Here is a 24,491-nt window from a genome sequence, read left to right as displayed (position 1 = left end):
GGATGGGCTGTGCGGGGTGCCCAGGGCTGGCCCCGAGGGGCAGGAGGCCAAGGACGGTGAAGGGCAGCCCCATCGCCAGGTGACCACCCCTGGGCCAGTCCCAGCGGAGGGGGATGGCCTCGGGGGAGCCCAGCACGGCCCCCGCGCCTGGTCCACAGGTGTGTTCGGTAAATGCTTGTTGAACTACACGGAGACCCGTCAGCCGGCTTCCCCGGAAGCGGAAGCAGCTCCAGCCGCCCCCGGGCGCCCGTCACAACATGGCAGCGGTGGCGGCAGGTGGGGATCCCCCCGAGGGGTGGCACTCACCAGCCGGCTTGGACGGGGACACGGAGCCACGGTAGAAGGCGGAACCGTCCCTGGCCACGGCCCACACCTGGTAGCAGCCCCCGATGGAGACGGAGGCGAAGGGCTGGTCGGTGCCCACGTGCAGCCAGGAGGAGCCCTGCAGGCGGGGAGGAGGGACACTCAGGGCGGCCGGGCCCCGCCTCTGTCACCCTCCCGGGCTCCGGGAACTGGCGGCTCCTCACGCCAACCTCGTCCTCAGCTCCAACTGCCCGCAGGGCTTGGCGACCCCTCGGGCCACGAGCGGTGTCCACCGGTCCCAGGGAACGTCCTGGGCAGAGGCCTGGGGAGGCCTGATCCCTGCCCGACTCCACCAAGGAGTCCCATCTCGGTAAGAATCCGCCAGAGCTTCAAGAGGGCTGGCAGGTGGGCAGGCCCTGGGCCCCACCAGGTGCTCACCGCGGGGTTGAGCTCGCACACGCCCAGACGGCACAACACGTCCCCCTTGTCGCTGACGGCCCAGAGCGCGATGCCGGGCCCGCTCCCGTGGGCACCCGGGGTCTCCGGAATGATGGACACGTCCCCCAGGGCGATGGGGGCCACCTCCAGCCAGGGCCCGCTGGTCACCAGCTTGCACTTTCTGTGCGGCAGGAAGAGAGCAAAGCCCCGGGCACCCTGATGCCGCCGTGAGCCTCAGGGCCGTCTGCTCGGGACAGCCAGGCCCCTGGCCCCGGGGAGGGCGGGGGCCGCAACCTCCGACCCCCCACCGAGGAGACAGTGGGCGGCACCCTTCACGCCGTCCGCCCCTGCCTGGCCTCCACCCCCCAGCCAGGCCTTCCTCCCGTCCTGCGGGTCCTGTAGAGCCTGCCAACATTTCTCTTGTTTGTTCTTGAAAACAAACTCTTCAGAAACAGCACTGGGAGCCCGGGGGCACTTCCTGGGCTGACATTTACTTTGATCCTCTTTTCTCCTCCCGCCTCTAACCTCCCCTTTGCTTCCACAGGGACTGAGGCCGAGGCAGGGAGGGTCATGGCGGCAACCCCCAGTTACCTCCCTCCTTACCTGGTCCAGCACCTTCTCCTGACGAAATCCTTCATGGTTTTGTGCCCGTGGTACAAGCTGCAGAGGAAGAAGCTGACGTTGAGATCATGCCGTGGAAGTTCCTGGAAGGTGACGCTGCACGCACATCCCTTCCCCAGGAGTTACAGAGCCCAGCCCTCAGTGTGAGCCGAGGCGGGGCTCGGGGGCAGCAGGTAAGGGAGGACACCGTCCTCCTGCTTCAGATGCCTCTGGCCCCGCCCGGGCCTCCCTGCGGGGTCTCCCTGGGGCTGGCAGCTGCCCAGCTTGGGGGTGGGTTCTAGCTAAGGGGCCTCTGAGCCCTCCCCACCCCCAGGCGCCATCAGAGCCCTTCTGGGGAGCAGTCAAGCTCAGGGCCCGAGGCCAAAGCGGGGGGGATCAGTCCAGGATAAACCAGCCTGGGTTTGCTCAGAAGCCAGGCTCAGGCCCCGGCTCAGTCTGGCCCGGCTCCGTCCTCCGTCTGGACATGAACTGTGTACCGTGAAGGGCCTGCACTGCCGGGAAGGGGGCAGGGACTCTGCCTGGCTGACCAGGCCTGACACTCGGGGTCCCAGCCCCCTCCCCACGCAGAGAGAGACATGCTTACGCAGGGAAGTCGCTGGCGTACTGCCACCCCTCCTGGTCTGTGCCCCCAGGGACGCTGAAATCCACGAACCAGTCAGAAACCTGGGGGACGGGCGGGTCAGTGCGGGCGGACACCCCCCACTGCAGCCCCCGCCCCGCCCCAGCCCGGAGCTTACCCAGGCCCACTGCAGGGATGGGGGCTTCGTGCTGGCCTTGGTGCACTCCTGCAGGCCCGTGGCGTCACTCCACATGTACCGGTCGGTGGGCAGACCCCTGTGCAGGACAACAGGGCCGAGGTGACGCCAGAGAGAGGGGAGAACGGCCCCCCCGCCCAGGCCCCTGGGACGGCTGCATCTCTGGAGGGGTGAGGGGGCGGAAACAGGATGGCCCCAGGGCGGCGACAGCAACGGGGGGACCCCACATCACACGGGGGCCAGGCGCCAACCAACCACAGCCAGGCCACCCCCCCGAGGAACCCCACACCTCGTTCTCTCGTGATGTGGGTCATTGTGTCCTGAAAAGACGTTGAAGCCCTAACCCCAGTGCCTATGAGTGTGACCTCATTTGGAAATAGAGTCTTTGCAGAGAATCAAGTTGAGATGAGATGGTTATTGAGTGAGCCCTAATCCACTATGACAGCGTCCTTACAAAACGGGGACATCTGGACCCAAGTTTCCCAAATTGGGAAGACGACGTGAAGACAAGGAGAAGGCCATGTGACAACTGAGTCACCAGACAAGGAACACTGGAGGCCCCCGGAAGCCAGGAGAGAGGCCGGAACAGATCCTCCCCAGGGCCCTCAGGAGGAAGCGAGCCTGCTGACACCTGATCTCAGACTCCGCGGCCTCCAGAACGGAGAGAATAAACGTCTGCTGTTTAAGCTGCTCAGCCCGTGGTGTTTTGTTACAGCAGCCCCGGCTGACTGATACACTCCCAGCAACACACAGCGCACGGTGGTCTCCGCGGGCGGCTGTGGCCCTGGCTTTGCACTCTCTACACGGGCTGGGGAGCCCGGCGCTGCTTTTCTTCTCCCGAGGACCAAGTAGGGAGTGAGGAGGAAGGGGAGAGGCAAGCAGGTCAGCATCTCGTGTGGACCCTACACACAGCCGGGGTGGAGGCTTCCAGAACACATGCAGGCAACGTGTATCAGCTCCCTTAGAAGGGCTCAAACCCTGAGTTACTGGGGTGAACAGAGAGACTCACAAATATTTACACACGAGGAAATCCTTTAAACTGTCCAGACGACAGCAAAAGGTCACAAACAGTCTACACGTCCAAGACCGAGGAGAGGTGAGATAAGCCAGGTCCACCCTCGGGGATCAAATTGGGAGGCTGTCACAGGCCATCTGTACATGTCTGACTGTTCCCCTGCCACCAGCAAACGCAGGCACACTGGGGACGGGCAGGGGGAAACACACCAAAATGCTGATAGTGGCTACTATTTTTGGTTGGTGGGATTAGAGTTTATTCTTCATGTTATTTGAAATTTCTTCCTTTCATCAATTTTGAAAAAACAAAGGAAATTTAAAAGTTTGTGCCATTTATCATAGACTCAAAAATATGAAATACCATTTATAAAAGATGTCAAGACCCCGTTATAGAAAATCACAAAACCTTATTAAGAAGAAATTAAAGATCTACATAAATGGAGGTATAAACTGCGTCCAGATTTTGGAGATTTAGGAATGTGAGATAACGTTTCTACCCAAACTGACCTACAGATCCAAGGCCATCCTGACCAAGACCCCAAGAGCTTTTGAGGACTGCTTCTGAAATTCATCTAGAACTGATCCAGGAAGAGCCAAAGCTAGATGAAGAAGATGAGAGGCTTTGACAACTTCCCATAAAGGGACGGCAGCTGGAACAATGTAGGGTTAGCACAAGGATGCCCAAGGCTTCACGGAAGAGAAGGGCTTGGGAACGGCCACTGCCCACATGGACGCTGGAGTTAAGGCAGAGGTGGCCACTGTGATGCAAGGGGGAAGGACAGTCTTTTCAATAAATGGTGTGGGTCACTGGAGAGTAAAAAACCAAAAACACTTGATCCCTACCTCACCCGATATACCAAGTAGTTCAGGCCAGGGGGTTCTAGACCTAAATGGACAAGACAGAGGAATAAAGCTTCCAGAACAGGGTGGACAAAACATACCCCACAGGCCTAATCAGGACTGTTTCAGCACAGCCTACAAAGTAAGGGTGGTTTTTACATTTTTAAATGGTTGAAAAAAATTCGAAGAAGGATAATGCTTTGTGACACGTGAAAATTCTGTGCAATTCAAATTTGTGTCCAGGAATAACGTCTTATTGGGACACAGCAATGCTCATTCGTTTACGTGGCTGCTTTCAAGCGGCAGCTGCAGAGTGAGTCACTGTGACAGAGACCCTAAGGTCCACCACACCTGAACTATTTCCTATATGGTCCTTTATAGAAAAAGTTTGCTGACTGCTGTTCCAGAGATAGAAGGATGTATTAATCCCCTTGGGGTTAATGAGATTTCTTAAGAGGTTTTTTTAAAGGCCCCATCTTTTTTTTTTTTAAGGCCCCATCTTTATGTAAAGAAAAGGATGATCAACAGGACTACATTTAATAATTAAGTCACCACTAACGGTGAAAAGCAAGCTGCAGAACAGGAGAAATAACAGACAAAGGGCTCACACCTTCATATGTAAAGAGCACTGGCAAATCAAGGAAAAGAGATCATCTGACCAAAACATGGGATAAGGACTCGAAGGGACATTTCACAAAGGAGGGTATCCAAGTGCCAGTACATGTATGAAAGGTGCTCTGTCCCATTAGCCCCCAGGAAACAGAAACTGGAAACAGGAGATATTACTACACACTCACCAGTGTGGCTAAAACATAAGAAACCAGCAAAGATGTGGGGCATGCCCTGCCTGTGAGAGTGTGGACAGGTCCACCCACTGCAGAGAACTGGCTGTTCCAACACCAACTGGGAGGACTGCAACACCACTCAGCCCCCACAAGGTAAAGGGCATGGTCCCCAGCAAGACTGCCCCCACTTGAGATACCAGCCATACTGCACTTCTGACCAACTGGCTACAAATTGGGGGTGGTTCTCATTACCTCCTCGGGTTTGATAATTTGCTAGAACGACTCAGGGAACTCAGGAAAGCTCTCTACTTAGGATCGTAGTTTTACTATACAGGATGTGAAATGGGACCAGTCGAAAGAAGAGACCCACAGGGCCAAGTCTGGGAGGGGCCCCAGCGCAGAGCTTGGATGAGGCTCAAGTTTGAGAACCGCTGTTCTGGCCGGCTGAAACCCCTGCAGCGGCTTTAAGAGCTAAGAATTACCACAACTCGCTTACTTTCTAAAATGAACGAACCAAATACCCCAGGACAGGGTATGAGAAATACGTTTCTGTGCTGAGTGGGCAGGAAATAAATAGCTGCATACAATCTAGATTTTCTAGAGTGTCCCGCTTCTGGACCAAACACAACGTATTGACTGTCTTGTCCCAAAGCCTCACATTTGGAGAATTAAAATAATTTCGGTGGAGGGTGTGATGTTCTCAGCAGCTTCAGTGAAGCAAAACTTTTTAAGAAAGTTAAGTAACCACCCCACTCAAAAAAAAGCACCAGAGGGGATGGGGAGGGAGGTGGCGATGTTCTATTTCGTGACCCGGATAGTGATTACGCTGGTGTTTGATCTGTGAAAACTTGATGATATATATGGGCATATCAACATATTTAGATACATCTCACCGTATGTACGTATATGTGTATGTTTCACGCACTTTATGTATGTTATGCTCTTAGTAAGTGAGTTTTTAAAATACGCATTATACTTTAAGGGAGAAAATCCTGTAAGCAGTAAGATCCAGTTAGTTCCACATCTGGGGCCAGACGCCAGCTCTCCCGCTACAGCAGATGCGCCCGTTCAGCTCGGTCCTGTTTCCGCGGGCGCCCGACTGGCTCACCTGCTGGTGTAGCCCGTGACAGGGTTCCAGCGCTGGTTCTCATAGATGTAGACACACTTTACGTCCGACTGCGTGTAGATGTTGCTGGTACTGCTGGCCAGGCCTGGGGGTGGAGAGGAGGATGCTGGACCCAGGCCGCACCTGCCCGCCCGACTAGGTGAGAGCAGGCGGGAGGAGAGGGCCGAGAGGAGTTCACAGGCTGGCTGAGCTTATCTCACAGGCCGGCTGAGCTTATCTCCCAGGGGCTGGCCGGCTTGGGTTTCTCTCCTCTGGGATTATCCTGGGGTTGCATGCCCTGGGTGAGAAGAATCTGACACTCCTCCACCTCATGCCCTGTTCTCACCTGCTCCTCTTCCCCCACCTTCCAGCCCACCCAGCTCATTCCTTACTAACAAAGGTGCCTTGGACCCCTCATGTAACCCCATGAGCCCCACTTTCCTCATCTGTAAGACGAGGACAAAAGTAATTCCTGCCTCACAAACAGGGAAGCTGTTAAACCTGCACGGATGTGCGTTCCTGGGGTCTCAGTGGACCACAGTTCTACAGGATTAGCCACCTCCACTGTAGGGCGTGTGGGCTGTGGCATGGAATGTCCCACTTCGGTGTTTGTTTCTGCCTCCGTTTACCAGTAGGAGACACAGGGACCCTACCTCCAGAACTCGGGGAGCCCCCAGGGGTTCAGCAAGCTCTCGTCCCCTAAGGCACCACCCATCTAAAGGGGAGCTGGAATCTGGGCCTGGGAATCAGGAGACTGGCCCTGGCGGCTGTCTTTCTAGAACCTTCACCGCCTCCAGCTCAGCAGTGGGTGCCCAGGAAGGCCCATTGGGGGGCGAGGCCTGGTCTCTGGGCTCTCACACTTTGTGCGTTGGCCCCGGGATTTGGAGGTTGGCAGTGGTGAAGGTCACCTGTCAGCCAGCTGTCAGCTGAGCGTCAGTACTGGTGCAGCGGCTCTGGCTCCGGCGTGGGGCGGGGAAGCCAGCCAGGGATTAGAGGGGGGACCGGCCCGTGCGGGACGCTGGGGGCAGGGCTGGGGGAGCCGGTCCTGCCACCCTCACCTTGGAAGCAGCCTCCACCGTAGCCACCCGTGTACACCCAGGCCGTGTGGTCGTAGCCGATGCCCCACACCACGCCCCGGCTGTTGGCCTCCACCACCCGCAGGTGGCCTCCCATTTGCCGCCAGAACCTGGAGATGAGGAGGGAGGGAGAGGAGGGGAGAAACCATCCTGAAGGGCTTTCCAGCAGCTACCCCGCTGCTCCGTGGCCTCCTGGGACGTCCTGCTTTACTCACCTTCGGCCTCCAATGACAGACTCTATTGAGCACAAGGGAACCCGCCTGGCTTCCCACTGGGAATTAACCAGCTAAGGCGAACCCTGAGCTGGTGCAGGAGCCGGTCAGGCCCCCAGCGAGCGGGGGCTTCAAGAGCCCCTGATCCCTGGAGTTATGCAGACGGGAGCGAGGTCAGCAGCCTGAGTGCCCCCTGCCCCCTGGGGTCTGGGACGGGCGTGTCACGCCAGACCAGGATGAGCCACCACTCGGGCCAGCACGGCCCCCTGGAGTGCAGGGTGCAGCTGCCACCTGGGGCACGCTCCTGCGGGCGGAGGCCCTGCCACTGTCCAGAGGCAACTCGTCCGACTGGGCGCCGGGCACACAGGGCCGCCAAGAGCGGACGAGCGAAGGGCGGACAGACATCCCCTCTCCCTCCTGTGCAGGGCCTCCCAGCCTCACCCACATCCCCCTGGTCCTCACGGGCTCTGGGTGACCTTCTGGGCCAGGGCCCCAGCTCCGTCAGGCGCAGCCAACTCACATCTGGTCACAGGGCAGCCAGCGCTCGGGGGCCTCGAGGTCTGGGCTGGGCTCGCTCACGAAGATGTCCCCCTTGCAGGTGACGGACCAGATGGCCTGCGGGGAGGGGCGGCCGTGCACCCTCCGGCTCTCGCAGCAGCACAGGTTGAGCAGGGCGAGCTGGCGCGGGGAGGGGGCCGGTCAGCGAGGCCGGGCGGCCCAAGCCCGAGGCTCCCTCACCCCCGCCCGCGGGACCCCCGCCCGCTCACCCAGTCGCTCATGTCCTGCTCGGTGGCAGCGGCCAGGCGCACAGGCCACCTCTGCCGCGTCCTCTCGGGGGTGTACACGGCGAAGGAGTGCTTGGCCTCATTGAGCACGGGGACCAGCGCCGTCACCTCGTTGAGGAACACGTGGATGTACTGTCGGCAGAGGACAGGCAGCAGGGCCGTCACCGGGGGACCCGCGGGGCTGGGGGTGCCGCGGGCCCCTGGGTGGCGCCCCCCTGTGCTGTGGCGACAGGGACAGCTGGGTCACCCCGATTCGAGAGCCGACCCCTGGGGGTCCCGGGCCTACGGGGTTTAGTGGTGGGTGGGCAGGTTCTAATGGGGAGGCCTTGCTCGTGAGCAAGAGCCTTAGTGATGTTTTCGATGTGGACGAGGGCATTTAGAGCCAGACTGACTGGGTTCAAACCCCAGCCCCGGAGGGGGCGGTTCTGTCTCCAGAGCCTGGTTGCTTATCTGGAACCCGAGGGCCCGTCAGCGCTGCTGGGGGTGAGGCCAGCACACGCCTGCCGGCCACTGCCCGGTGCGGCCACCGCGGACGGGTGCTTGAGAGACGCCACACGCTGTCCTGGGCCAAGCACCTCGGGGCCCGTGTCCGTGCCCACTCCTGCACCCCGGCTCTGCAACCCCTCCCCTGGGACACCCCAGCCCCCTGCACCTCCCCTCCCCTACACACCCCACCCCTGCACCTCCCCCCCTCCCCTACACATCCCACCCCTGCACCTCCCCTCCCCTACACACCCCACCCCTGCACCTCCCCCCTCCCCTACACACCCCACCCCTGCACCTCCCCCCTCCCCTACACACCCCACCCCTGCACCTCCCCCCTCCCCTACACACCCCACCCCCCTGCACCTCCCCCTCCCCTACACCCCCCCACCCCGGCACCTCCCCTATGGCGCCCCCACCCACCTTCTTCTCCTCGTGGATCATGTAGTAGATGAAAAGGATGCTGTCCCGAACTCCATCGTGGCCCGTGAACTGTTCCAGGGCCACACGGACGTCCACCCACTTGTGGGGTTTCCAGTCGCACCACCACTGCAGGGCCCCCGTCTTCACCCACACCGACTGCAGCACAGCGGGACGGTGGGACGGGGTCACAGGCAGGCCCTGGGGCGCCACACTCCGGCCCAGTCCCCGGCACCCCGGGGCCACTCTGCTCCCTTCACTGCCGCACTGGGGGCTCCTGCCCGGCCCTCCCGGCTCCCCCGCTTCACCCTAAGGACAGAAGTGATGCCATCAGACACCCGCCAGGTGCCAGGCCCTGAGCCAGTGAATTCTATGATTCTCAAACAGTCTGTGGGATCGGCACCGTTAGCCCATGCTCTGGATAGGGAAACTGAGGCCCGGGAGGTTCTGTGCCTGGCCCGATGTCAGAGTGAGTCAGCGGCAAAGCCGGGACCCACACCCCCCGAGACGCGGCCAGGTCCTGTGTGCCTACGACGCAGTGGGGCCTGCACGGAGTTCCTGAGGGCAAGTGAATCAACAAAGGGACTCATCTCTTCATCTTTGATTCTCCACGGGCCTGGAGGGGCCGGCTTCACATCCGAGATGGGCAGACAGGAGGCGGGCTGCCTCCGTCTGTGTCCCTCCCGCCTCACGTCAGGGCTGGCCTGCAGCGGGCGCCCGATGGACGTGTGCTGGGGAACGTGCCCCCGGGCACTGCCCACCTGCTCCACGGCCTGCTCGTAGTGTCGGAAGTTCTCCAGCTCCCGCTGGGTCCTCTCGGTGAGCTGCTGGAAGATCTGCTTCCGCCAGGCGGCCGTCTGGGCCGGCGTGATGGGCAGCGAGAGCATCTGCATGGAGGCGCGCAGGCCTGCGGGCCGGTCGGAGCCTCAGGGCTGGGCAGCAGGCCAGGCCTCTCTGCTCTTTTCTTCACCAGCCCTTTCTTTCTGGAAAGCTACCATCTCTGTAAAATGTCCCGTGAGCCCTCCCTCCCATCATTCACCCTGATGGGAAAGCTGATGTCCCCCAGGTCAGCCTAGAATGGCCACCACTGCTGGGACAGGGGGAGGGAAGGGGCTCCAGGCCCACGCCCTTCCTTCTGACGGCCTGGGCTGGTCTTGGAAGGCTCCAGAAAGACGGGCTGAGCACAGTGGGGGCATCAGGCCTGCTCCACCTCCCCTGGGGCACCCTCTGGGGCGCTGGGCCGCTGCCCTTACCCGAGTGGGCGGTGAACCACTTGAGCGTGGTGTGGGCCTCCACGGCACAGCCTCCTCCGGACACCCAGGCCCACAGCGCGTGGCGGTCGGCACTGTCGGGCTCCTCCAGGCCCAGCGGGAGAAGTGCCAGCGAGGAGAGGTTGGTGGTCTCGGGAAAGTCAGCGGCTGCATGTCTGGGTCCTTTCTTGGGCTCCTTCAGGTCGATGTTGGTCCAGGGCAGCTCGGCCGGGGTGGAGGCAGGGCCGGCGACCTCCACATCACGCTCAGGGTCAGGCCCAGGTCTCTCGGCCTCCGAGTCGCTTGGCACACGGGACTCGCCACCACCCCTCACCTCGTCGCCAAAGAAGCAGCCGGCGCTGGAAGGAGAGGGGCAGACCCGTGATTCCCTCGGGGGAGGACCACGTGCTGTGTGACCCCCGGCCAAGTCACGGCCTCTCTGTGCCACACACACCAATACCTACTCCCCAGGGAGCTGGAACCCCTGGGAACTTTTTTTTTTTTTTTTTTAATTTTTGGCTGCGTTGGGTCTTCATTGCTGCGTTCAGGCTTTCTCTAGTTGCGGCGAGAGGGGGCTACTCTTCGTTGTGGCGTGTGGGCTTCTCATTGTGGTGGCTTCTCGTTGCAGAGCACGGGCTCTAGGTGCATGGGCTTCAGTAGCTGTGGCACGAGGGCTCAGTAGTTGTGGCTCGCGGGCTCTAGAGCGCAGGCTCAGTAGTTGTGGTGCACGGGCTTAGTTGCTCCGCGGCATGTGGGATCTTCCCGGACAAGGGCTCAAACCTGTGTCCCCGGCGTTGGCAGGTGGATTCTTAACCACTGCGCCACCAGGGAAGTCCCACCCTCAGGAACTCTGAAAGGTCCCCAGGCCACACCCAGACCAACCAAATCAATGTTAGGTGGAGATCTGGCAGTATTATTATTTGTTATCGTAAAATATGTGTGATGTAAAATGTACCATTTAAAATTGTAAAATGCAGTGGCGTTAAGTACATTCACAATGTTGTGCAACCACTACCAACTTCCAGAACCTTCTCATCACCCCAAACAGAAACCCTGTACCCATTAAGGAGTCACTCTCTAGCCTACCCTCTTCCCCCACCCTCCTGGCAACCACTAATTTGCTTTCTGTCTCCATGGATTCGCCTATTCTGGACACTTCATATAAACGGCATCGTACACTATGTGACCTTTTGTGACTCACTGCTGTCACTTAGTGTAAGATGTCAGGAGTCATCCGTGCTGTAGCATGTGTCAACACTTCATTCCCTTGTATTGCTAAATAATATTCCATTGTATGGATACGCTATGTTTTATTCATCCATTGATGGACATTTGAATTGTTTCCACGTTTCAGCTATTGTGAATAGTGCTTCTTTTAATATTCATGTTCAAATTTTTGTTCGAACATGTTTTCGGTTCTTCTGCATATCTATCTAGGAGTGAAATTGCTGGGTCCTATGGTGACTCTATCTTTAACTTCTTGAGGAACTGCCAGACTATTTTCTAAAGTGGCTGCCCCATTTTACACCCCACCGGCAGTGCAGGGGAGTTCTAATTTCTCCACATCTTGTCAACACTTGTTACTGTCTCCCTTTTTGATTACAGCTATTCTGGTGGGTGTGAAGTGGTATCTCATGTGGTTTTTTTTTTTAAATGTGGTTTTGTTTGCATTTCCCTCACGTCCCACAACGCTGAGCATCTTTTCCTGTGCTTGTTGGCCACTCGTATCTCTGCTTTGGAGAAATGTCTATTCAAGTCCTTTGCTCTTCTAAGTTGAGTTGTTTTATTTTTTTGTTTTTGAGTTGCAAGAGCCCTTTATATATTCTAGATAACAGACCTTGTTAATTATATTATTTGCCACTATTTTCTCCCATTCTGTGGGTTGTCTTTTCATTTTCTTGATAGTGTCCGTTGATGTACAAAATTTTAAAATTTTGATGATGTCTGATTTATCTATGTTTTCTTTAGTTTCTTGTGCTTTGGGTGTCATATTTAAGAAGCCACTGCCAGTATATGTATAGCTGATTCACTTTGTTATAAAGTAGAAACTAACACACCATTGTAAAGCGATTATACTCCAATAAAGATGTTTAAAAATATATATATATATATATATAAAAGAAGCCACTGCCAAGCCTAAGGTCATGAAGATCTGGCGTCAGTGGTTCTGGAAATTCTCAGCTGATTCCAATGTGCTGTTCCCTTTGAGAATGACCAGCTGAAGAGCCTAAACCCTCAGGTGAATGTGAGCAAACCCTGCCTGGCCAGCCTCCGGGCATCTCTAGGCTGACGGTGCAGCCGAGCGCTGACCACCAAGCTGGGGGAGCAGGGGGTGTAGACCAGCGTCTGAGGAGGGCCCAAGCTGCAAACGGATGGCGGCCGGCTGCAGAGTGCTGTCCCGAGGGCCCTGGGCCCCGTGACCGGGCAGGTGAGCGCTGGGGGCGTCCCCAGCTGAGACGCTAAGTCGCCTGCCTGCGTTCTAAGGGCCAGCGGGCAGGGCTGGGACGGGTCCACACACTCTAACCCCTGGGATCTCAAGGCGTGGTCCCCAGAACTGCAGCAGGAGCACACCTGGGACCTTGCAAGACATGCGAAATCTCAAAAAAGTAGCTCTGGGGGCGGGGCGTGGAGATCCTCGGGAACGAGTTCTCCAGGTGATTCTGGGGCGCGTCTTAGTTCAGGGCCTCTCTTCCAGGCTAGAAACCCTCCACCTGCTTCTCTGCTGTCCTTTGACACGGGGGCCTGAGCGTCCTCCCCGCAAAGAAGGCTTTTCTCTCCCAGACCTTGAGGCTTCAGGACCAACAGGCCAGCCCTGCTCGGGGACGGCCCCCAGCCCCGACACGGAAGGACATCCTGGCCTCGCCCGGCTGCCACCTCCCGCATCCTGCCTCCCGAGTGCTGCCCCCGACCTCGGCCGAGCAGGACCCCAGGCGCAGGAAGGGAGAAGGCCACGCGGCCGCGGCTCTCGTGGGTCGGGACCTGCTTTTCTCCTGCCTGGGCTGAGGCCGGGCGGCAGCCTCCTCCGACACTGACCCCCCCACCCCCGGACCGACCGCGCGGAGCCCCACCGCCTGCTCACCTGAGGAGGCTGGACAAGCTGCCCGCGCGTGAGCCATCACACTCCCGGCCGGCGACGATGGCCTTCCACGTCTTCCCGCTGAGCTCGCTCTGGGTGACGCCGTGACGGAAGTACAAGGCCCGGTCCGTCCAGCCGATGCCCCAGACCTGGGACAGAGAGAGGTGCTGCTGGGGGGGGGGGGGGGAGGGGCGGGGGCAGATTGGGGCTCCCTTCCCCTGGCGGGGTGGGGGGAGCCCCCCAGGTCTGGAGGACACGTCTGCAAATGCAGGCAGGGGGTGGGTGGGTGCGCCTGTGTGGGTGGGCTGGGAAGGGGCTGGTGTGGCCGTGAGCTGAGTCCCGGACTCAGATGCAGGACGCGGAGCCCCGAGGGGGCTGGGGGAGGGTGCGGCTCCAAGGTCACGAGGAGCAGGGACCCCAGCCTGGCTCCCCGACCTCAGGCAGACTTGGGCCTTTGGGGCAACAGCGTCCAGAGGAGGTGCTGGTGCCGGTCGGCACTGTGCGGGGACATGAAGTCCACCCATGTCCCCATCTTCCCTGTGGCCTTGGTGGGAAGGGAGCTACTCCCCAAGTGAACCCAGAGGATGGTCCTGGTCCTTTTAAAGATGCAAAATAACCTCCTTGATTCTGACCTCAGTTTTATGGGGAAGGTGGCCGGGCGAGCACTGAGGAAGGAAAGTGTGCTGGGCAGCTGAGGGGCCCAGGGGAGGGGCCTGGGAGCAGCCCCTTGGGAGCCCTGGCCTTGGGGGTGCCTGAAGGCGGAGCCGTGGCCCCAGGTGGTCTGGCTGGGGGGCGCTGCGGCGTCTCTGTCACTTGGTTATCGCACGTGGCCTCCGTGCTCAGGCCCATGGGCACCAGCTAGCACCCGCCTCGCCCCTGCCCTTGTGTGCCCAGCTCACCTGGGCAGGTGAGGCGTGTGTGAGGGCACAGGAAAGGCCGGCCCCCCCGCCCCCAGGAGGAGCTTTCAGAGCATTGGGAAAGGTGTCACCTTCACACCTTAAGTCTTAAAACTAGCCCAACCGCGTTATCCACCAGAACGAGGCTTTGCTATGGGAACCGTGAAGGTGATGTTTAAAAGATGCTGCTCTTACAGAGTTGGAAGATGTTTTGTCCTTTACTCAGTGATCTGATTTCGCCCCGAAACTTCTCAACAAAACTTTCCAGTCTCCAGGATGAATGTCCCTCCCCAGATCCGTGCTCGCTACCACTGCTCTGAGGGTCCTCGGGGGAGCGACCCAGGACAGTGGGGGTTCCAGGACTTGGGGGAAAGCAGCCCCCTCGGGTGCCCTCGCGGGCCTGGAGTGGGCAGAGGTGCTGGGATGCCCTCCCGTGTCAGCCTCCTGAGCATGCCCAGTGGAAAGGGACGGCGGGAAGCATGGGGGCCCCATTCTAATTCCTCTGCTGCCCCCCACCCCCACCCCTGGGGACCAAGGCTCGGGACCACACACACCTGGTCGTTTAGCCCCACGTTCACCATCATCATTTCTCCAACCATCTCGATCCAGCTGGTGCCGCAGGGGTTGTGAGAGTTGACGCCTCTTCGGAACCAAACCTGGGAAAGTCAGAAATAAACACACCTCCCTGGAGGGCCACTGAAATAGAAGGGTTTTTGTTTTAAGGCTTGGGAAGAACAAATGAATAATTTGGTCCTTTGGTTCAGGCCACAGATGAGCACAGCACATTGTTCAGAAAGGATGCCCCTGACGTGGGGTTAGAAAGAGATGATGGAAGCAATGCGAAATCAGCTTATTTCACTGGACTTGCCTCTGATAAAGTCAAAATGACAAGCTCTGGACAGGAGAGAGGGGAGGCATTCATTTAGCTGAGGGTTTCAGAAAATTAGCTTCTGATTATTTGAAATGTTACAGCCTGTTGCGCAATAAATACAGTCATTCTGCACTTTGTACAGGGGGCGCAGGCAATGTTTGGGGGGTCACCAAACATCTTGGAGATCACCAGTGACGTCAACAACAGAATACGCACGGTGCCTGGCTGACACTGGATTTGTTCCAAAGGGTGTAGACCACTCTCCCGAGAACAAAAAACCACACAACCCTCAATGTTAAACGGAGCCCTTGGACCCAGCCCCCAGGGACCCCGTCCTACCTTCCGGTCCTTGGTGACGGCCCAGACGACACCGACTCCTGCGGAGACATGCAGGATTCCGTTTTCAGACGTGGGAGGCTCCACCACGGACCACGAACTTCCTACCCGGCCCCAGAAGACAGTGCAGGTGGCCCCCATCACTGGGAGCTCCGGGGAGAAGGTGGGCGCCCCCACCCTCCTCTCCCACGCAAGGTGCAGGGCTGCCCACCTTTGGGATTGTTCCTGTTGATTCCTTCCCGGACCAAGGCCTGTCCCTCCCAGAGCAACACCCACAGCAGGTCGTGGGGCCCACAGCTGATCTGAACCGCCTCCCCTGGGGTGTCCACCAGGGACCACGATGAGCCTTCAGGGTTGGAGTGGCTGACGTCCTCTCTGTACCACACCTGGGTGGAGAGAGAAACCCAAGGGGAGGGTCAGGCAGGGTCAGGCCGGGGCTCTGTGGCCGGGTTGGCTGCCTGAGCTTGGCTGCATTTGCATCAGCCCGTGCACAGCCCAAGCATGGGGTCTCCAGGGGACCAGGGGTCTCCAGGGGACTGGGGACCAGGGTGCCAGGACTGTCCAGATCTCGCTCACCCTGCCCCCACTGCCATTGGGATTCTCGACCAGATTAGATGACTCCTCCACCCCTGCTAAAAAATGCGACACTGACACCAGTATTTTGGTGGTCCTAGGGGACAGACCTCTTCTGTCGTCTGCTTGTGAGAACTCCAGCCCCAGCCCGGGTGTCCTGCGCCCCCTAGTGGCACAATGCGCTCAGGACACCTGTCTCTAGGGGAAGCCGGGGCCCCAGCGGCTGGATGAGAAAACCCCCAAGCCCCCTTCAAAGGAATGTCTAAAACGTCCACTTCTTTTTCTCCTTAACCTGAAGACAGGGAGCATAATCAAATATTTAAGACTGAGCCACCCGCTCCTATTGTCCAAACTGGCTGATTTCATCTGGAGGGGGCGGCACATTGCTGGCGTGGTCAGGAGGTCTGGGGCCCACGGCCTCCCAACCCTGTCACCTTGCCCTTTTTTTTCTTTTTAAAATTCTTTATTAGTTAGTGGGATTTATTACTCATACTAATTTTATTTGTAAACTTTAAATTCTATGCTATCTGAACAGACTGCCTTAACACTTGTGAATTATGTGACATGATCTCACTTATAATAATGAATAAAACATTTTCAATGATTTAGTACAGACAGAATTTTCCAAGGAAAAAACACAATGGATTGGTTATAAGCCTCCATCATGATCACCATCACTCACAAATGCGTGTGCTATGGGCCCTGTTTGCACATGATGGTTTGCTGGGTGCTTCTGCGAACACCTTATCCAGTGAATAAATCAGCCGCTGGGTCAACTGCCTTCCTGCACTGCAGAACCCGGCCTTGGCAGCCCCGCTTCTGCCACCTGCTGGTTTGGGCCCAACTGTCCGCCCAGCTCCTCCAGGAGCCCCGGGTCCTGGTCTCACCTTTTACGGACCACAGGAGTGATGCGGGGCAGTGCTGGCTCACACCTGGCGCTGCTCTCAAACCCGTCCTCCCCTCTCTTTGCATCCAGGTGGCGTGGCCCCTCGATGGGGGCTCTGTCCCCGGCCAGCTCCCCACCACCCTTCAGTGTGGCTCAGAGAAAACAACTACGGGTTGACCTAAGCCCAGACCAAGCAGGACCTGAAGGTAAGCCTGATAAAAGCCTGCTGTGACTGCTCCAAAAGCCAATCAGAGAATTTTGGTCAATTTGTGTTAAGAGTACTGAACAGTCACAAAGTACGCTCTACAGCCACAGCCGAAGTGTTGGGTCACCTGCACCCAGGCCCATCTATGTCACTGTCACTGCTGCTGTCAGCAGTGGGTTTTATTCCTTTGCTTAGTTCACAAGCTCCCCGAGAAAAGAATCTCCTCTCCTCTCTGAACATCTACCCACCCACAGAGCTACCCCCACCCACCCATCCAAACAGCCATCCATCCATCCACCCACCTCTCCACTCATCAATATGCTTATCCACCAACCCACCTGCTCATCCATCCGACCAACCATCCATCCATCTGTCCATCCCCCTATGCATTCATCCACATAACCATCCATGCATTTATCCATCCACCCACCCATACACGCACACGTACACACACGCACGCACACACACGCGTGCACACACACACGCACGCACACACACACGTACACACACACACGTACACACACACACGCACGCACACACACGCACACGTACACACACGCACGCACACACACGCGTGCACACACACACGCACGCACACACACACGTACACACACACACGTACACACACACACGCACGCACGCACACACACACACACACACGCACACACACACACACGTACACACACACACGCACGCACACACGTGCACACACACACGTACACACACACACGCACACACACACGTGCACACACACACGTACACACACACACACGTACACACACACACGCACACACACACGTGCACACACACACGCACGCACACACACACGCACGCGCACACACACACACGTGCACACACACACGCACGCACACACGTACACACACACACGTACACACACACACGTACACACACACACGCACGCGCACACACACGTGCACACACACGCACGCACACACACACGTACACACACACACGTACACACACGCGTGCACACACACACGTGCACACACACACACGCACATCTATACCCCTATCCATCCATCTACTTATTCATCCATCCTCCTACCCACCCCCCCCATCCACAATACTACTGGAGACCACCATTTGGGAGGCACCACAAGGCAGCGGGCAGGGAGCTGAGATTCTATCTCAGGAGCCAATATTGATGCTGTCTGAGCCCAGGGTGGACACGGTCAGTGCTCCCGGGGCTCAGAGGAGGGACAGGCCAGGACCAGCCATGCGGTGGGAGGTCAGAGGCTTCTGGGAGGAACAGGACCCCATGGGTCCCCAGGACAGCAGGATTCACAGGAGGGGGACTCTGTGGGGACCCCGGTAACAGGCTGACTGCTCAGGGCAGCCCCAGCTGCGGGGACAGGAGGCGAGGAGGAGGTCCCGGGGAGAGCCCTCCTCCCGCCTCCACCTCTGGGAGGACAGCGGACGACAGCTTCTCTCCTGCCCGCTCCCTGCAGCCAACCTCCTTCAGCCGCCTCCCATGCCAGGCCAGGGGGGCACAGGCCTCACCTTCCCCTGCAGAGACACGGCCCACACGGACAGGCGGCCCACGGGCTCGTCTGTGATCTCCCAACCCCCCACAGAGAGGTCGCTGAAGGGGTCAGGCAACTGCTGGGGGTCATCCTCCGACGGGATCTGAAACGAGGAGGCGTGAGGCAGTAGCAGTCAGTGCCTGTGGGCACCTGGGCCAGGAGGTGGCCCTGCTCCCCGCCTGGTGGACACCTGGACGCGCACACTCCCACCCCCGGCTTCCCCTCCGGCCCTCAGCACGCTGCCTTCCATCCTCCAGCTCGGCCCCAACTGACTTCGCCGGGCCGGCCGCATCAGGACGGAGGGTTCCCGGCCCTGGGCCCCCTCTGCCATGTCGTCCCCCTGTTGGCTGCCAGGCCTGGGCTGCTGTCCCCAAGGAGTCACTCCTGCCCCCGCTCTGCAGGGGCCTGACCGCTGTGGCTGCCCCCCGCCCCCGATCACAGAACATGGCCCTGCAGTGGCCGTCACCTTGCTCCCAGGCTGCCCCCAGCCCCAGGGCCAGGCAGGCTGGGCTGGCAGCCCCACCTCGCGGCATGGACCCTGCAAAGGGGTCAGGCGAGGGCCTGAGGCCTTCCTCTCGTTCGAGGCCACCTAGGACCCCAATCCAGGCCTTGCGTCCCTAAGTTGGTTTTTGTGGGTCACTGGAAAAATACAAGAGCCGGAGCGGCTCCCACGCGGGGTGGGGGGCAGGGGAGGAAGACGTGCACAGACTGAGCCTGCGTCTGGGACAGGGCAGCCTGGAGACCAGGTCAAGACAATTCTGTGCTGTCCTGGGCCACGGTCTGGCCCGGCTCCCCGAGCGGCCATCTCCCAAACGAAGGGCCGCCCAGGGCCACAGCCTTCCGAACAGGAGAGCAGGAAAGGCCAGGCCCCGGGGCGGGCATGGCGTCCCCTGAGCAGGGCAGGGAGGGTGGAGCTGAGGGCCGTGTGACCCTCCCCACTACAGGACTGAGCTCTGGGACCCGCCTCCTGCCCCCAGCCACACGCAGGCCCCCGGACCTTGGCCCAGGTGTCCCGGGACTTGTATCTCCTGTACCGGGTCCACCGCCGGCGCCGCACACAGGAATTCCACTTCTTGTCCCTCGTGTACATGTGGGGGAAGTCAATGGCATATGTCCACCCCTGCAATACCGAGATGGGGGGAGGGTCCGTAAGGCTCTTGAGGAAGGAGGTGAAGGAGCTGGGGAAGGGGGAGCAGGATGGAGGAGGGGCGCGGCCCGAAGCAGCGTCCTCCCCATGGATCCCGTCCGGCAAGCGGGGAGCACGCGGGGCCCAGGCTGAGGTCTGATGCCACGGGGCGCTGGGGAGAGCGCTGGGGGGACGGGCCGAGCCCAAGGCGCTCCCTCCCGCAGGGGGGCCCCGGCGGGACCCGAGTGCACCTACCCCTTTCTCTGTGGGCTCCCCTCCAAAATTCTCGTCCACGTACCAGTCCGACTCCCACTCCCAATGCGGCGAGGGCAGCGCCACCCCATCCAGCGGCCGGTGCTGGAGCCCACTCACGTCGCTCCACGGCCAGCGGTCGCTTGGCAGGAGCGCCTCGCAGAAGCCGCCCATGGGGTTCCAGCGCTGGGGGCCGGAGGCAGAGACCAGCCTTAGGCCTGGTGGCCAGGGCCTCTCCAAGGCCAGCGGGGACCTCCTCTCGTCTCCGGGGCGGGAAGGGAGCAGAGGGCCTGGCTCTGCGTCGTGAGCCAGCGGCCCAGCCCGGTCCCAAAGGGCAGAGGACCTGCCGCGCCGAGCAGTGGAGGACACGGCCTTCCTGGGCTCCTGGAACCCGGCCGGAGCCCCGTGCCTGTGCGGACCCGGCCAGCTGCCTGGATAGGGACCCACAGGGGCTCTGGCCTCAATGACTCGGACGCTGCACCACTCGGACCTCAGCAGAATGAAGGAGATGAAGGCGGGAACAGGCCGGGAGCCTGGGGTGCGGGGGCTCTTATCTCCCGGCAAAGCAACCAACCCAGCAACCCCGCCGCTCGGGACCCCACCTGATTCTCATAGGCCTCCTCCCGGCAGCGGATGGGGACGTCGCTGGCGCCCACGCGCACGTACACCTGGTTGTCGCAGGCGATGCCCCAGCAGCACGGCGCGGCCGCACTGACCCGCTTGAACTCCAGCTGGGCGTCCCTGCACAGCTCCCATTGCTGCCCGGCCGTGGACAGCGTGAACACCCTGCCGAAGAGATCCACCGCCCACAGCTCCGAGCTGGGCATGGCCGCGGCGCTGCGGGAAGACAGCGGCGGGAGGGCGAGGGTCAGCACCCACAGCCGCTCCCGGCCCGGGGCCAGCCGGGCCAGGCAGGCAGCCCGGGCCATGACCGTCTCCTGCCACAGGGGGCTGAGTGGCCCCCCGCAAAGCAGGGCCAGAGCCCAGCTTCAGTCCAGGGCCCTTTTCTGTTCTCTGCCTTTCGCCCTTCTCGTGATGGGGATTTTTTTTTCAAACACACAAAAAAGTCCAGAGGACAAAACGTGTAACATCCGAATACCTAATGCCCCCAATTTAATGAATGTTATTATTATTGGGTCATAGTTCGTTCAGATCTTTCTTGTCTAAAGAAGAAGTGAGAAGTTGTAGATTTAATGAATCCCAAACCTACACGCGTCCTGCTGCCTCCCTGGGAGGCCTCTGCCCCACAGTGGACAGGGACCCCCTCGTGCTGGTCCCCCTGTGACCGTCCTCTGTGCGTTCGTGGGGCGTCCCCACGGGCCCGGCACCTCCCCCCACCCCCAGAGCCCTGCAGGGTCGCGCAGGAGCCCTCTGGCCGTGTGCGTGGCAGGGATGGGAGGGTCCTGTCTCTACCCTCCTTGTGTGACCACCTCCCTCTCTCTCCTTCTGCCATTCTCCACTCCTGTTCCTTCTTCTCTCCTCTTCCTTTCTTCTTTGCAGAGTCACGGCTATGCTCTACCACTGACCCTCCCAACCCCAGGGCTGGCAGTGCTGCTGGGACGTAACTCCTCGAGGTGTGGCAGGGCCACGTGGCCAGGCCCACGGCAGCAAAACAGAGCAGCTGGACGAGGGCAGTACAGGGAACCCCAGTGAGCAGCTCTGCCGGACAGGGCGCCTCCCACACCCAAGACCCATCGCTGCCCCAGGGCGAGGCACGGCTTGCCTGGTTCGGAAACCAGAGCGACGGGGAGACAGAGCCTGGGCGCCTGGAGGCCGAGGCCAGGCTGTTCTGCTCCCGAGACCCGCCGGGGCACCAGGGCGCTTCAGAAAGCGTGACGACTGGAATGACAACACGGACGATGGAACGCGTCTGGAAACAGGAGCATCTGCTACGAGCAATTAGGCTCTTTCGGAAAAAAGTGTGTCTTACAAACACGGAGAAGAAAGAGCGTGGGCGGGAAAGGAAGTGACTGAAGGATAAAGAACAGGAAGCAGGGAAGTGGACCAGGCACGGAGCGGGAAACACCCAGAACAGGAAGTGGAGGAAGACGACGGGGGTGGTGGGCGGGGAGCCTGACCGGCAGAGTGGAGGAGCTTGATCCCTCCACCCGGGGCCCCAACGCCCAGGTCAAACACACGGGAAGTCAGGACGCTAGCCTTCTGAAGCCATTTGAAAACCGGCATCTGTATCCGGGTGCCTGAGATGGGACCCCTGGAAGAGCTGTGGCACCCCCAGATGCCCCTCCACTCCTCCCTGGGCAGGCCTGAGGGTCCACTCTCCCCGCTGCGGCATCTACGCCGTGACTAAGAGTGCCCAGGGCCACGCCGGACCCACACCATCCCGGCCCCACCACTTTCTAGCATGAACAAAAGCCCACTACTGACTAACCTCTCTGTGCCTCGATTTCCTAAGCTGTAAAAGGAAGAAAGGAAGACTGACCCAGTTATGTGGTTGTTGTGAGAACTGAATGAGATAACACAGGCACAGAGTTATAATAAAGTGCCCAGTACCCAGCAAGAACTCAATGAGTGTTACTGAAGTCATTTTATTACTTGCCATTTGCTCTCACAAGCTGCCACTTATCTTCTACCTCTTAAAAACAAAAAACTCAAAGCCCTTTCTGGTCAGCCTGAGTCTTCAGCCTCTTCACTTCCTCTGCATCTCCCAATGCTCTGCACAAAGTGGGTGTTTGTTCAAAGTTATGGAAAATCACCGCCACCTACATTCACCACACCACCACTCCCTGAGCTAAGATGGAAATATGGCTCCAAGGAAGCCGAATGTCACCAGTTACTTAAGGTTAAAAGTAAGGTCCTAGGAGGTGAATAGATATGTGATAAAGCAAGTATGGTAAACTGTCAAGAGTAGAATCTAGGTGGTGGGTGTGTGGGTGTTTACTGTATAATTCTTTCAACTTGGCTGTATGTTTGACAATCATCATAAATTGTTGGGGAAAAAAAGTAAGATTTTTACATGGGGGAGGGGAGATGTCGGTTCCCATGGTGACATTTTAATATAAATACAGTCTTCAAAGATATTTCTTGGCTCACAGGTCACTGTACAAGTAGCCAGTTAAGTCAGGCTCAGTCTGCATGTTGAGCTCAATGAATGGTGATGTTGAACTTGGATACAATTTCCTCCAGAGAAATGACTAAGCAGATAGACGTACTTCAGCCTTCTGGGCAACTACCAGAAGACTCTACTGCAGAGAAAAGATGGGGGGGTTATGTTTGCAAATTCCCTTTGGTGTGGAAATCCCAGTATCCGTCACTTCCCACCTAAAGATGACACAAGGTGGACATCCTTGGTCAGCCTCGCCTCCTTTCCATGCCAGCCAGGATGTAGTCCCAAGTTCTCCCAAGCCACTTCCTGGCTGTGAGGTGATGGGGTAACCTGTCCAGGGACATGGGGGTCACTGGATCAGAGGACTCTTGAACGGGAGGTTGGAGCATTAAGTTCCACGATTCTGGGATCTTGGGATCTCTTTGTTTTCTAGGGGTGGAGTGAGGGAGGCAACATCTTCCGAGAAAGCAACCTCCGATTCACCAAGAATTTCTGCACAATGAATTCCAGGTGGACCTTCAGTCATTCTGCTCAGTAGGCCTGCTCACCACCCACAGAGTCATCTACCTTTCTGCTCGGGTTAATTAACAGATCCCTTCAGAGATGTAAAGGTACCCAAGGGAAGGTGGGGGTCGAGGGAGCGTGGAGTGCGGTACAGGGAGGGACACGGTCCCAAGGGAGTGCCTAATGCATTTACTTCCCAGGCCGCCTTAGGACTGCTTCCTGCCCAAGATTTCCTGCGGGTTTTTTTTTTTTTTTTATTACACCCTGTCACACCCACCCCCTGAACAAACAGAGAAAACTGGCTACTAAAGCAGCTCACTGCCCGCCAGTTGTGGGAGCTGCTGGAAGGCGACATCAGGGTCTAAAGAGGTGGGAGAAAACAGCGGGACATGCACGCTAGTTGAGTCCTTCCATTCCCACAGGGAAGGAGGTGCCCTGAGCCGGCAGCTCTGAAGATAAACCCCCGGCTCCCATCATCTGGGCGGTCAGCCTGGTTTCGTTCCGGTTCCGTGCCCTTGGGCGACAGGTGGGTCCCCTGCCCGGCCACCAGTAGCATCTCAGCGCCGGGCCCTGACCATCTGCCTGAGCTAATCCCACGCCAAGCAGCTTTGCTCTCACCACTGCCCAGAGGAGGGACAGACGGCCTCCTCGCAGCTCGATCCTCTACACCCGCCAATCACTTCCCAAGTCACTCCAGCGCAAAGGCTGGTGGGGGTGTCACGTTCAGGGGTCGGGGTGGGGGTCCGGGGGCGGCGCCCCGCCGGGTGTGCAGGAAAGAGCACTGGCACAGCCCCTTCCCACCTCGCTGCGCGTGGGGCAAACGCTGCTGCTGCCTCCGCCGCCCCAACCTGTCCGGAGGGGCGGGGGCGCCCGTCCCACCTCCTGGCCGCCGCTGCACTCACCTGGGCCGGCGCCCGGCGTGCGGAGTCGCGGCGATCGCGCCTCTGAGGCCGGGAGAGCGAGCCGGCGCTCCCCCGGGGCTGGCGAGCCTGTGGGCAGGAAGCGGCAGCCAGGCCCGCGCCCATTGGCCAGCCTCGCAATAACGCAAACGCCGGAGGCGCGCGATTGGCT

General features: G+C 59.1%; 1 protein-coding gene and 1 long non-coding RNA gene across 3 annotated transcripts in view; one reads left to right on the top strand and one right to left on the bottom strand.

The window, feature by feature from the left end:
- TECPR1 (tectonin beta-propeller repeat containing 1) overlaps positions 1-24,419 on the bottom strand; it is a 27,891-nt gene extending 3,472 nt beyond the window's left edge. The window contains exons 1-22 of one of the 2 annotated variants that reach the window (XM_082359697.1): positions 24,323-24,419; positions 23,132-23,246; positions 20,455-20,689; positions 19,856-20,038; positions 19,472-19,594; positions 18,452-18,577; positions 15,478-15,652; positions 15,270-15,370; positions 14,614-14,715; positions 13,167-13,312; positions 10,091-10,446; positions 9,599-9,744; positions 8,841-8,996; positions 7,917-8,066; positions 7,670-7,827; positions 6,920-7,047; positions 5,865-5,967; positions 2,100-2,196; positions 1,946-2,025; positions 1,345-1,401; positions 742-922; positions 307-442 (exon numbers count right to left, since the gene is read on the bottom strand). In XM_082359697.1, coding sequence (XP_082215823.1) covers positions 307-442; positions 742-922; positions 1,345-1,401; positions 1,946-2,025; positions 2,100-2,196; positions 5,865-5,967; positions 6,920-7,047; positions 7,670-7,827; positions 7,917-8,066; positions 8,841-8,996; positions 9,599-9,744; positions 10,091-10,446; positions 13,167-13,312; positions 14,614-14,715; positions 15,270-15,370; positions 15,478-15,652; positions 18,452-18,577; positions 19,472-19,594; positions 19,856-20,038; positions 20,455-20,679 — 2,929 coding nt within the window. In that variant the 5' untranslated portion in view covers positions 20,680-20,689; positions 23,132-23,246; positions 24,323-24,419. Of the gene's footprint in view, positions 1-306; positions 443-741; positions 923-1,344; positions 1,402-1,945; positions 2,026-2,099; positions 2,197-5,864; positions 5,968-6,919; positions 7,048-7,669; positions 7,828-7,916; positions 8,067-8,840; positions 8,997-9,598; positions 9,745-10,090; positions 10,447-13,166; positions 13,313-14,613; positions 14,716-15,269; positions 15,371-15,477; positions 15,653-18,451; positions 18,578-19,471; positions 19,595-19,855; positions 20,039-20,454; positions 20,690-23,131; positions 23,247-24,322 lie in introns of those variants that run through there. The other variant, XM_082359698.1, reaches the window with a different exon arrangement.
- Positions 1,408-5,633, top strand: LOC309613147. The gene is made up of 2 exons (XR_014235542.1): positions 1,408-1,535; positions 2,563-5,633. It is a non-coding gene; the product is annotated as an uncharacterized lncRNA (long non-coding RNA).
- Positions 24,420-24,491: the final 72 nt, after the last annotated feature.

This window comes from Balaenoptera borealis (genome assembly GCF_965194805.1).
Source record: "Balaenoptera borealis genome assembly, chromosome: 16".
Taxonomy (NCBI): Eukaryota; Metazoa; Chordata; class Mammalia; order Artiodactyla; family Balaenopteridae; genus Balaenoptera; species Balaenoptera borealis.
This window is presented reverse-complemented; position numbering and strand designations above follow the sequence as displayed.